The following is a 12,561-nucleotide window of genomic DNA, read 5'->3' as shown; positions in this document are numbered from 1 at the left end:
CTCTTAGGTTTTTCGAGACCACGCCCCTTGGAAGCATCCTGAACAGATTTTCATCTGATTGTAACACCATCGACCAGGTACACAAGATCGTGGTGACATATGTCCCCAGCCCAAAGAGAAGCCAGGTCCCCAGGAGCTTCTCCTGTCTGACACTGGCTTCCCCAGATCAGCTGATCAGAGCCTTGGGCTAAGAACCTAGTGGGCTCCATCTGATTATAATGCTACCTCAGGACCTGGAGCCTCCCCTGGGAGGCTCTCCTAATAAGGCTGAAGGAAACCACATCCCTTTGGCTTCTGCCCAAGCCCACTCTGGCTCACAAGAAGGTTCCAGCATACTCTGCACCAAGGTGACTGATTTTCTGGAGAACAAGCATTTTGATTCTGCCTATGTCCTTTATTCTTCATCGTACTAAATGGTGAAAAAGCAAAGTCCTAATGCCTGGCCTCAGGGAGCCTACAGTGTAGCTGTAGGGATAAGACATGGACCAGTAGTAAAGGAAGAGCAAAACCTGGCAGCAGGTAACACGCTGAAGATGACCAAATACCAAAACTCACCTCCCAGAACTTCCGTGGTGGTCCAGTGGAAGAATTCGTCTTCCAATGCAGCAGATGTGGGTTCAATTCCTGGTGGGGGAACTAAGATCCCACATGCTGCAGAGCAACTAAGCCCGCGTGCCGCAATGGCTAAGCCCAGAGGGCCTCAGCTAGGGAGCCTGCATGCCACAAACTACAGAGCCCAAGAGCTCTGGAACCCGCAGGCTGCTCCCGCATACCACAACCAAGATCCTACATGCCACAACTAAGACTCAATGCAGACATACATAAATAAATATATATTTTTTAAAAGCTTTGAAAAAAAAAATTCACCTCCCTTTCTCACCCTTCCTTCCCGAAGCATATCCCGTCCACACTGGAGTGCCTGAGCCGCTCTACACTGCTCTGTGTCTCAGCTCTGGCTGTCATCTCCTATGTCACACCGGTGTTCCTCGTGGCCCTCCTGCCCCTGGCTGTCGTGTGCTACTTCATCCAGAAGTACTTCCGGGTGGCATCCAGGTGATGGCAGCACTTGCCAGTGGGGGGTGAGGGATAGGAGCTGCTTCACAATAGTCACTTCAGCTCTGTTATCAGAATCATTATAGAAGTGGTAGAGTCATGTCCCCTTCCCCAAAATGAAAATAGAAATATTCATATTCCACTGTCCTAATATAAGCATCTGGCAGCACACATACACTGCAGTTACTATCTGGACTATTTCCTGGGGTGATATGCTCAGGAATGGGATCACTAGGTCAGGGTGTATACATGCGACTATGCCCTTCATTCATTTTGCCAAAATGCTTCCCAGAAGGATCGTATGATTCTAGTGTCCAGGCTGATTGCTGATGCATAAAATCAGAGGGCACCTGATGTGACAGGTCTGATGGCAATCAGACCTCCCAACTCACATGGGTCCAGAGCAAGGATAGAAAAATCCTTGACTTGAGGGAGCTTCTCACGGCCTTTCTCATTGATCACATTCACCTTCATGGGCCGTGGAACCATGCATGGCTCTTTCCTACTCAAAATTTTCTAAGAATGTTTTCTAAGAAGTTCTTTCTGGGAGTGATTCTATTAAGCTCACAGGTTCAAAGATTTGTAGGGCCAATTTTTAAGAGCCTCTAGGCCAGTGTTTCTCAAACTGCCAACCACAACCTATCAGTGGGTCATGATATCAGTATCATAGATCACAACCAGTTTTTCAATGAAATAGAAAATATATAGAAAATATCAGACTGTATTCGCACACAGTAACAATAAGCTTTGCTTGATAAACCTTTGTTTTGGCTGTGTATGGGTGTGTGTGTGTGGGGGGGGGTGCATGTTTGTGTACTGATTTGTAATATAATGTTTGTTACTGGGGTTGTGGTCAGAAAGGTTAAGGATGTCTCCCAAGTACACAGAGTTTGTTAGAAATGAGTCAAAATACTGATTGGGCATTATAATAATAATTAAATTTAGATACATTTTGGGTACAATTACCTTGCCCGCAAGGATCAAGATCTGTATAAATGGCTTTTTGCCTGGTTGATCTGGAATCCCTTGGTACCCACAAAGAACAAAGTGCATTGATATCCACAAAATCGCAGAGGCTTTTTAAACACTATACAAGCTGTTCTACAAAGTTCATTTCTTCTGCCAGAGAAACCACCCTATTCCCCTGGCATCCACTCTGGCCGTGGGTGTGGTTTGTCCAGGAAAGCTGCTTCCTGCATTCCAACCTGGCCTCCCGGGCACTAATACACTTGTCAAGGTGCAGCTGTGGGGAGCAGGAGCAAATTCTGTTGCCATGGAAACCACTGGCCTTTCCCTCTCAAGGAGCTCTTTAGATCCTGGCCTGTGATGTACCAACACAGGAGTTTGGTCCTCCTGTTCCTTTGCCTGGCTGTTAAGGTTGTTCACCTCTGAAAGGGAAGCAACACTGCCTGTAGAGCCTCACCACAGAGTGAGGCGCTGCAGCAAAGCCAGCGGACAGGTGCAGACGTGAGGTGGATGACGTGCGTGATAACGGTAACCCTTCAACATGCTCTGCTTAAGCATCTGCATGAATGAGATGGGGTGGTACCCTCCTCTTCCCTCTTCACAGGCGAGAAACTGAGGCCCAGAGGGGTGAAGCCATTTGTCCCCACAATGGTAGGGGTGGAGCTATGATTCAGGCCCAGGCTGAGCCCCGACCTACCCTCTTAACCATTCGGCTCTGCTCCCTGCTTCCCCCACAGGGACCTGCAGCAGCTGGATGACACCACTCAGCTCCCGCTGCTCTCGCACTTCGCTGAAACTGTGGAAGGCCTCACCACCATCCGGGCCTTCAGGTACCAGATTCACCCTGGAGGGTAGGGGAGTGGGGATGGGGCCAGGGTCACAGGTCATGGGATTTGATTCTCAGGGCTCCACTTAGGAAAGCGCAGAACACATGTCTGCCAGCCCCCCATCAGGCCCTGAGGCCGGTCCACCCGAGGGGTCAGGTCCACTGGGCTCCAGCTGCATGATCCAGAGGGGAGATTCTCAGACCTAGAGCCAAGCCCAGGGCCTCTGTGAAAAGGTAAAATGTGAAAAGAGACAAGGCCGAGACAATTCCTCATAAATCTATGTGGAAAGGCCCTCACAGGGTGTGGGCCAGCCCTGAGGCCATCTTTCATTGAAACATTACTGTGAGCCAAACACTAGTACGCTGAGTACTTTACATGCCAGTACTCATTCATTCTGCCCTGCAATCTGACATGGAAAGCTTGATGAGTCCCATTTCTCAGGTAAGAAAATTGAGGTTCTCTGTAAGGTTCCACAAAGTCCAGATTTGAAGCTGGCTTGTTCATTCAACAAACATTTACTGAGTGTTCGCTCAGCCCCTTACCAGGCACTGAAAAGATGGAAATAATTCAGATGAGCCCATACCCTGGAGGCATTTACAGTCTAGGCTTTGAGCAGGCCAGGACAAACCCATGTGCCAAGTACTCCGAAAGAAAGGCTATGGTAGCACAGCAGGGAGGCAGTCATGGAGGCCTTCACTGAGGAGGTGGCATTAGTGCTGGGACTCAAAGAGTAGGTAAGAGTTCACCAGGCATAGAAACTTACCCCAGCATCAGTGCCCTGCCATCCTCTTGCCACTCTGAGTTGTGGTGTTCAGTGTGACAGGGGCATCTGAGGCTGCCTTGGGAGTGGGGGTTAGGGCTGTTGCTCCCCACCTCAGTCTCTGTCTGAAATATTAGAGCATCTCTCCTCTGGATAGACACGTTAGAGACATCTGACCCAGATTCTGGGCCCTGGTCTCTAAGCCTCAGAGAGTGACTCTAGGTTATTTTTAGGATGACACAGCTGCACGGGGCATGCCAATAACCATGCGGCACTGGCCTTGTGTCCAGGAACCCTGGGGCTCAAGGAGAGGGTCTGAGGAGGCTTCTATCTCCTCCCTCCAACCCCCAAAGTCCAGCTGCCCAGACTCCTGGTGCCACACCATAGCCCCAGTTCACTCCTTGGGGATCTGGGGCCAATGGGAAGCCCTCTTTGGGGTCTCATCTGAGTACAGTAAAGCTGAACCCTGCCCCGGCCTTGGCCCTGCTCCCTGGACCTCCCCGGCCGCTGTGTGAGCCTGTGCTGTCTTCCCCACGGATACTCCCTGGAGCCTGGCCTCTCTCCAGGGTTTCCTCCCAGCTTTGTCCTCTTCTCCAGTCTGAACTCCCCAGTTCTTCCACTCTTTGGATCTCTCAACACTCCCAGGCCAACCTCTACTCTAACTTTTGGTGATGCTCCTCTTAGAATTGGTATCCTGGAGGCCTTCAGGCTGGGCCTGGGGCAGAGAGATTGTGACTTTCCTCGAGTGGGCCAGATCCCCTCGACAGGATCTGCGTGGATGCCAGCATCCTGCAACTCGCCTCAACCAAGCCTGTGGTCGGCTAGAGAAACTGCTCCCCCGGTGCCTACTCCACATTGCACTGACACAGTGGATGAGTTTTAAATTTGAATGAAGGACTTTTTAAAATCATCCCTGAAGGCGTTGAATTCATTGGCTTTTGCCCAGCAGCCTGCCCTGCCAAGAGCAAACTAGTGATTATTTATTGGTTGTACACTTCCTGTGTGCCAGGCATGTGTGTGGATTATAACATTTAATCCTCACAAGAGCCTCGTGACATAGGTAGGAGAAGCCCCATTCTACAGATGGGGCTGAGTAACCAGCCCGAGGTCACACAGACAGTGAGAGCTGGTTCTGGGCTTGGGACCCAGGTCTGGCTGACCCTCTGGTTTTCCTGGAAGCCCTACTTTTTCTCCCCCAAAAAGTTTCAAGGATGCCCAACACTGAGTGATTGTTTCAGTTCACGAAGGAACTATTACTAGCCCCATGAAAAAACTTAGTTTCAGTCCTGAAACATAGCCGGTAATAGTAATACTCCGACTCTAGCCTGCTTCTGCATGACTCCAAATCTGGGGCTCTTTCCACATTCCTTACATCATCACACACCTATCACAGAAGCCCCATCTCACAAGCACCTTCATGCACACCCACCCCTCAGGCCAGTCACACACGCTTCAGACTCTCCAGTTACACAAGCACACACATGTACATCTCCAACGTGCACTTACTCACTCAAGCCCTCAGACATATGGTTTCACACTCCCGTAAGACACATCACCCCGCCACACACACATCTACCCTGTGGTTGGGCAATCACACCCTCTCACACCCCAGAGATTCACTTTGCTCTCCTCAGACACATGGTTCAGACTCAGACCCTTCACCCAGAAATAAAGCAGAACAAACATCTTCTGGGAGTGAAAAGCAAATGCCCAAAAGGTCCATCTTGAGTCCCTCTGAGTCCCCTCGGTTGTTTCCCTGAGACCATGTTGAGATGGCTTTCCTTTATTCACCATCAAACAAGCACAGCTGCCCCCTTCTGTCGGCCTGGCCCAGGGTCTGACTAGGTAGCCAAGGAGAGTGACACCAGGAGCCCAGGCTGGTCAGAGAGAAGAGGCAGATCATACAGAGTAAAACGAGGGAGAACATGAGGAGGGCATGAGAACAGGGAAGAAGCCTCCAGAGTTCCTTGCACAGAAAATCCCATCTATCTTAGAGGGATAAAAGGTTCGCTCACTCAACAGATATTTATTGACAGTGCCAGGTGCTGGGGATAGGGTTTCCCAGGTGGTGCCTGTGGTAAAGAACCTGCCTGCCAATGCAGGAGACATAAGAGACGTGGGTTTGATCCTGGGTTGGGAAGATCCCTGGAGGAGGAAATGGCAACCCACTCCAGTATCTTTGCCTGGAGAATCCCACGGACAGAGGAGCCTTGCAGGCTACAGTTCACAGGGTCACGAAGAGTTAGACATGACTCAGCCACTGAGCACACACAAGTGCTGGGGATACATTAGTGACCAAAACAGACAAGGTCTCCATCCTCGTGGAGTTTACAGGCTAGTGAGGGAAATCGATGATAAACAGCTAGAGAAATTAATATATGAGCAGAGATTATGAAACAAACAGGCTGCAGAGATGGAGAACAATAGGCCAGGAAATGCCACTCTGAAGAGATGTCATTTAAGGTAAAGCCTGAAGGTTGAGAGAAATCAGCCTTGGGTAGAGCAGAGGAGAAAGCATTCCAGGCAAAGGGAACAGCATGATAAAAGGCCTTGGGTGGGGAGGAACTTGGCGTTGTCACAAAACTGAAAAACGGCAAGCAATGTAATAAATTACTTTGCTGTCATTTCTGTGGCTGCAACGCAGTGAGCAAGGGGATTTGTGGCATGGAAGGAGGCTGGTGAGGTTGGCAGGGGCTGGTTCCCACAGGCAAGGAGATGGTTCTTTATCCTAAAAAGTCTTTCATATTCTTAGCATCGGAGAGATAGGATGCAATTCATAATTTGGGAAGCTTATGCTGGCTTCTGTGTGGAGAGTGGACTGTAGAGAGATGGCAGGTAGACCTGTTAGGAAGCTGATGCTATAGTCCAGGTGAGTTTGTGATGGGCAGGAAGCAGGCGAGAGGCAGGCAGAGCCAAGGTCAGTACTGGAGGTAGTCAGAAGGGGACTAAGGGACTGGATGTGAATCAGATGATTGGATGTGAATCAGGTTTTTGGCCTGAGCAACGGGCTGGGCGGAGGAGCCCTTTAGTGTAAGAGGGAAGCCCTACAGAGGAGAACTGGTCTTGGAGTGAAAACACGAGTCTGAAGGAGGTGGCGCTCTTGACAGGTATGAAGAAGAAGAAGGGAGCTGGGAAGGCATTCCAGAGAGGAGTGGCGTATATCATGTGGCAGAGGTGGCATGTTTCAGGGCTGCAGGACCAAGATGATTCCCCCTCACCCTCCTGATCTTCCCTCCAGGTATGAGGCCCGGTTCCAGCAGAAGCTCCTTGAATACACAGACTCCAACAACATTGCCTCCCTCTTCCTCACGGCCGCCAACAGGTGGCTAGAAGTCCGCATGGCAAGTGCCTCCCCCCACCCCCCAGCCCCAGGACAGGGGGCTCTGATAGCGCTGTGCTGCCAGAGCAAGGGCCAAACAGGGGCCGGAGGGCGGGAAGGAAGGATGGATGCTGACTCAGGTGCGCACAAGGGGGTGGGTGCCGAGCCCTCCTGCGTCTCCCAACCCTGGGGGTCCTCCCTGTGTCTGCCCTTGGCCTCCTCTTCCCTCTCTCACTGCCTGGAGGCTTGTGTGTCTGAGGTGTGGGCCAAGGGGGAGAACAGTTGTGCGTTGAGCTGTGACAAGTGTGTGTGTCTGGAGTGGGTCATATGACACATGGGGCCAGCTGGTGAGGTATGCGTTTGGGCATGGGGGTGGGGGGGAGCACTGCTGTGTGCACACGGTGACTCCCGGGGCTCCAGCCTTCACGCCCTCCTGCGTGTCTGACGATGTGTATGTGCAGTGCGGGGCTGGGGTTGAGTCTCAGCTGAGCTGCTCTCTGTCCTAAGGGAGTGAGTGTGGGTTGGGGCGGGGCGTGCTGTGGCCAAAGCGCCCACTGAGGGCCCAAGCCAGCCCTGCTCCCTCCACAGGAGTACATTGGTGCGTGTGTGGTCCTCATCGCGGCTGTGACCTCCATCTCCAACTCCCTGCACAAGGAGCTCTCTGCCGGCCTGGTGGGCCTGGGCCTTACCTACGCCCTAATGGTGAGTGGTGACAGGCGGGGCAGGAGAGGGGGTAGACACCAGCAGACATCAGGGCACCCCCTCCCCCGACTGAGACGCTCCTGGGCCTTCTCCCCCCACCCGGATACACCAAGTCTGATGCCAGAGGGACCATGTGGGCAGGAGGGCTCCCTGCAGGTCCCCACCCTTTCACCCAGGCCTGGGCCCCAGATGGGTGCTGGGTGAGGATCCACATTCACTGTAACCCCCAGGGAAGGCACCCTGGGCAGTAAGAAGAGCCATCCCAGGGCCCAGGGACAGGACCAGGGGATCACCAATGGGCCCAGGTGACTGGCTTGCTCCCTGCAGGTGTCCAACTACCTCAACTGGATGGTGAGGAACCTGGCGGACATGGAGCTCCAGCTGGGGGCCGTGAAACGCATCCACGGGCTGCTGAAAACCGAAGCGGAGAGCTACGAGGGACTGCTGGGTGAGGGGCGCGGGAGGACTCCCGGAGAAACAGCCCAGCGTGGATGTGTGTTTAGGTTGAGGAGGCACGAGGAACCTGGGGGTGATGGGGGGCACTCTTGGATACCAGCTGTGGCCCATGCCTGGCAGCTGAGCCCCCCACACCGGTCCCCAGCACCATCGCTGATTCCCAAGAACTGGCCGGACCAAGGCAAGATCCAGATCCAGAACCTGAGTGTGCGCTACGACAGCTCCCTGAAGCCGGTGCTGAAGCACGTCAATGCCCTCATCTCCCCTGGACAGAAGGTAGGGGCGGGGAGAGCTGGACAGCACCCCCAGGGTCACCTTCTGACCCTCAGGGCCCTCCAGATCTCACACCCATCCAGACCCCCAGTCTCCCAACCCTGGGCCTCGCCCCTTCTCCTCCTGCTGCCCCGACTCACCCACCATGGAGACAGATACCACAGACTCCGTGGGCTCAGAGGCGCTTTGTCAGGGCCCCCTGCAAATGGCCAGGGGCTCTCCCAGGACACTGGTCCCTGAACTTCAGAGCAGAGCCCTGGGGCAGAGAGCGAGGGCCTGTCCTGGGGAGGGAGCCCCCCCGTCTGGCACTCTGATCTGACTTTGATTGACCCCCTCTGCCTCTCCTCCTGTCTCTCTCACTTCATCATTGTCTGTGGCTGCCCATCTTACTCTCCCTGACCTTGCGATATACTTCTGTCCCTGCCTCTCCGGTCCTTCTGTATCACTCTCTCTGTCTCTGGGTTGGTCCCTGATGGTAATTTCTGTAGAGATCCATGGGCAAGAAGCTATGGGGTAAGGGATGACTCCAGTTTAAGGGGGGGCACACCTTGTGGCCCACACTCGGCCACCCTGTGCCCTCCTGCCACACCCCACTGAGAGTGCCCCAGTGCCCCCACCTCCCCTGAGGCCCTGTACCCGACACGGCCACACCCACACGCAGCCAGGCAAGCCGGAGCCCCCTCTGGAGCCACTGCAGGAAACAAGCCCAAACCCAGGACCAGCGCTGGCTGAAGAGACACTCCCACGCCCGCACAGCCCAGAGTCAGCCCTCACGGCTCCCAGCCACCCCAGTGCCCACAGCATGGCTGCTCCTCTCCTTCCAGATTGGCATATGTGGCCGCACAGGCAGTGGGAAGTCCTCCTTCTCTCTCGCCTTCTTCCGCATGGTGGACATGTTCGAAGGTGAGCCGTATGACAAGCATCCCACAGCCACCAGACGGGATCGCAGTCCTGGGTTTGCTCAGATGTCGCAGGAGGCCCAGCCGTCTCCGCCTTCCCCTGCATCCTCATTGGGACCCATGTCCCAGGCGGACCCTGTCCCCAGCACCATCATCTCCCCACTCCCTGGTGCCCCGCCTGTGACACTGTCTCCTCACAGGGCGAATCATCATCGACGGCATCGACATCGCCAAACTGCCGCTGCACACCCTGCGCTCGCGCCTCTCCATCATCCTGCAGGATCCTGTCCTCTTTAGCGGCACCATCCGGTAAGCCCCCTACCCCACTGCCAGGCCCACCCCAGCCCCAGGCCCAGCTCCACTCCTCCAGATCTGGGCAGAGAGAGGAGAGAATGGCAAGGCCAGGGGCAGCCCTGCTTCAGCTCTGGCATGAAGGGTTGGCATTGGTTCTTTAGAGCTGCACCCTGATGCCTTTCTCTTTCCTGCGGGGCCCAGGTGGGGGTCTCCCACTCCTCAGGCCTGGGTGCTTTCCTCCCCCTTCCCACAGCCAGCAGCTTGCTGCTGCCTCCCAGCCAAGCCCCCAAGTCAGTCGGGTCCCTCACAGCTCCCTTTTCCAGCCTTGCTCACTGCACGTACCCTGGGAATGGAGCCAGGACCCTGCTCCCCTCCCGAAGGGCTTTGTGTGTCACCCTCCAGATTTAACCTGGACCCAGAGCGGAAGTGCTCCGACAGCACGCTGTGGGAGGCCCTGGAGATAGCCCAGCTGAAGCTGGTGGTGAAGGCGCTACCAGGAGGCCTTGGTAACTACTCCTGGCTGAGCGCTGGCCGGGCACTCAGGGACACCTGTAAGCGCTGGGGATGGACAACTCACACCCACATCAACTTCACCCAGAGTTGAGTTTAGGGTCTGGCAGGACCCCAGAAACCATTGAGTTCTATCTCTTACCATACGGAAGCTCAGCAAGGTCATGGGACTTGTCCCAGGTCACACAACTGGTCAGTTCAGGATCTGGCCCCTCCTGCAGGGCACAGGGGGGACAGTAAGGGTCACTGTGACACAGAGCTTGCAAGGCCCTGATACCATGTCCCGCCCTCCCCATCCACCTACTTGCCCTATTCCACCCTGAGGAAGGAGAGACTGACTCAGGGATCACAGGCACAGCTCACTCATCAAGGCTACCGAGAAGAGTCTGTCCCCACCCCGAGGGGTGGCGGGGGCGTCAGCAGAGCCTTGGTGTACATGCTGCAACCCCTGGGGCAGTGGGGGCTAGCCAAGCCTTGGCTTCAGAAAATTACCCCACTATGGCCCACACATATGCCTGACTTACACACTCTGTGCTCACACCTCCTCCCAGTACTGCCCAGGGCCACAGCCGCGCATAACTCCTGGGGACGCTCTTCTCTTTGTAACTCCTGTAATTCCCGTGTTGTGTAAGGTGCAGCCACCCTGCACACACCTCTACCCATGACACACACCTACATGTTAGCCCCTGTACACACATTCCCACACAAGCCACTCCATCCACTCAACTCACAACGCAGAGTTAATTCAGCGCTCCCTGGGGCTGTTTTCAGATGCCATCATCACGGAAGGCGGGGAGAACTTCAGCCAGGGCCAGAGGCAGCTGTTCTGCCTGGCCCGGGCCTTCGTGAGGAAGACCAGTATCTTCATCATGGATGAAGCCACGGCTTCCATCGACATGGCCACGGTCGGTGCTGGGCGCACCCATGGGGCAGGGGTATTGGAGAGGGTTTTCAGGGGGTGTTAGGGAGAAGTTCAGAAAGTAGTCCTGAAGTTCAGGTTGCTTTTAGCATCAAGGGCCATTTGGGGCAGAAAAGGCAAAGACTGAGGGACTCTGATTTCAGCTAGTCTTAGGGCATGTTTATAACACACATATACACAAGCTGCACAGAGACCCACAGACTTCACACCCATCCCCCACCAGACAGCACACCCAGACACACTCACAGCCTGCATGTACGCACACATGCACACACACAGCTGAACTCCCAACAGGCAGAGCCCAGCCCCTGAATGCTGGGAAGCAGGTTGGTCCTGTGGGGACTAGAGCCCCAGGGAGGGGGCAGGGCTGAGTTTGGGGGCACATGGGAACTGGGCCAGTAGCCAGGCCAGACCCCACACCCTGGGCAGGTAAGCCAACAGCTGCTGCTCCCACCTGGCAGGAAAACATCCTCCAGAAAGTGGTGATGACGGCTTTCGCAGACCGCACCGTGGTCACCATCGCGGTAAGGGGCCCACTGATGGGGTGCAGGGGGGACACCCGGAGAGAGGGCTGGCCTCCTGAGGCTATCATCAGCGGGCAGCCTCTGGGCTCACCTGCACCTGGTATCAAGAGAGAGCCCTGGGCAGTGCAGGGCAAGCAGCCTGGCAGGCTTGCAAGGAGTCTGGATTGCAGGATTTGGAGTGTAGGAGAATTTGCACCCACACTTCCCTTAGACTTGCTGTCTTTCTCCAGGTCCCAGAGTCCACCCCTGCCCCAAGGCCCTGTGAGCTAGGCTAGGGTTACTTCTCCAGAGCAAATGGGAGATGCAGGTGTTGGGGATCTCTGAGCAGATCTGAGACATAGTGGGGGAGAAGATGGCATTAGTGGATGGAGGGTTTGGAGTCCCAACCTGGGAAAGGGCAGTCACCATGGAGACAGGACATTCTGGCCACATGCCTCCTCCTCCAAGATGCAGGAGGGATGCCTCAGTGGCCCCAGCCCTGCCCACACCACCCTGACAACCCCTCCTGCCTCGCCCAGCACCGCGTGCACACCATCCTGAGCGCAGACCTGGTGATCGTCCTGAAGCGCGGCGCCATCCTTGAGTTCGACAAGCCAGAGAAGCTGCTCAGCCGGAAGGACAGTGTCTTTGCCTCTTTTGTCCGTGCTGACAAGTGACCTACCACAGCCCAAGTGCCATCCCTGCCCCACCCCCCTGCCTGGGTTTTCTAACTGTAAATCACTTGTAAATAAAGAGATTGGTTATTTCCTACTGAAGGCCAGAGGTCGTGGGTCTGGTGGGCAGGGACGGGGGTGGGCCGTGGGTCCCATGGATCCAGTCTGACTTTAGCATCAAGCAGACCTGAGGAAGCTGTGTGAGTGTGCCGAAAGCACTTTCCCTCGTCTGTGAAATGAGGGCTGTCTTCGTCTGCTAGATTGTGTTCTGCTGTAGCAAAACACCATAGCCCAGGCGGCTTAAACAGCAGAAATTTACTTTTGACAGTGCTAGAGAGTGGAAGTCCAAGATCAAAGTGTCACAGGCTTGGTTTCTCCTGAGGCCTCTCTCCTTCTAGCTGCGTCT

The 12,561-nt window shown here is 54.8% G+C and overlaps 1 protein-coding gene across 4 annotated transcripts in view; it reads left to right on the top strand.

The window, feature by feature from the left end:
- Positions 1-12,252, top strand: part of ABCC8 (ATP binding cassette subfamily C member 8) — an 81,003-nt gene extending 68,751 nt beyond the window's left edge. For 3 of the 4 annotated variants that reach the window (XM_025266720.3, XM_025266719.3, XM_025266721.3), the window contains 13 exons: positions 8-77; positions 896-1,053; positions 2,757-2,849; positions 6,845-6,947; positions 7,514-7,627; positions 7,955-8,075; positions 8,229-8,359; positions 9,181-9,259; positions 9,456-9,564; positions 9,952-10,055; positions 10,831-10,964; positions 11,440-11,502; positions 12,021-12,252. In XM_025266720.3, coding sequence (XP_025122505.3) covers positions 8-77; positions 896-1,053; positions 2,757-2,849; positions 6,845-6,947; positions 7,514-7,627; positions 7,955-8,075; positions 8,229-8,359; positions 9,181-9,259; positions 9,456-9,564; positions 9,952-10,055; positions 10,831-10,964; positions 11,440-11,502; positions 12,021-12,158 — 1,417 coding nt within the window. In that variant the 3' untranslated portion in view covers positions 12,159-12,252. The remainder of the gene's footprint in view (positions 1-7; positions 78-895; positions 1,054-2,756; positions 2,850-6,844; positions 6,948-7,513; positions 7,628-7,954; positions 8,076-8,228; positions 8,360-9,180; positions 9,260-9,455; positions 9,565-9,951; positions 10,056-10,830; positions 10,965-11,439; positions 11,503-12,020) is intronic. The other variant, XM_044929580.2, reaches the window with a different exon arrangement.
- Positions 12,253-12,561: the final 309 nt, after the last annotated feature.

The sequence above is a fragment of the Bubalus bubalis genome, chromosome 16 (genome assembly GCF_019923935.1).
Source record: "Bubalus bubalis isolate 160015118507 breed Murrah chromosome 16, NDDB_SH_1, whole genome shotgun sequence".
NCBI lineage: Eukaryota > Metazoa > Chordata > Mammalia > Artiodactyla > Bovidae > Bubalus > Bubalus bubalis.
Note: the sequence above shows the minus strand (reverse complement) of the source record. Positions and strands in the feature narration are given on the sequence as shown.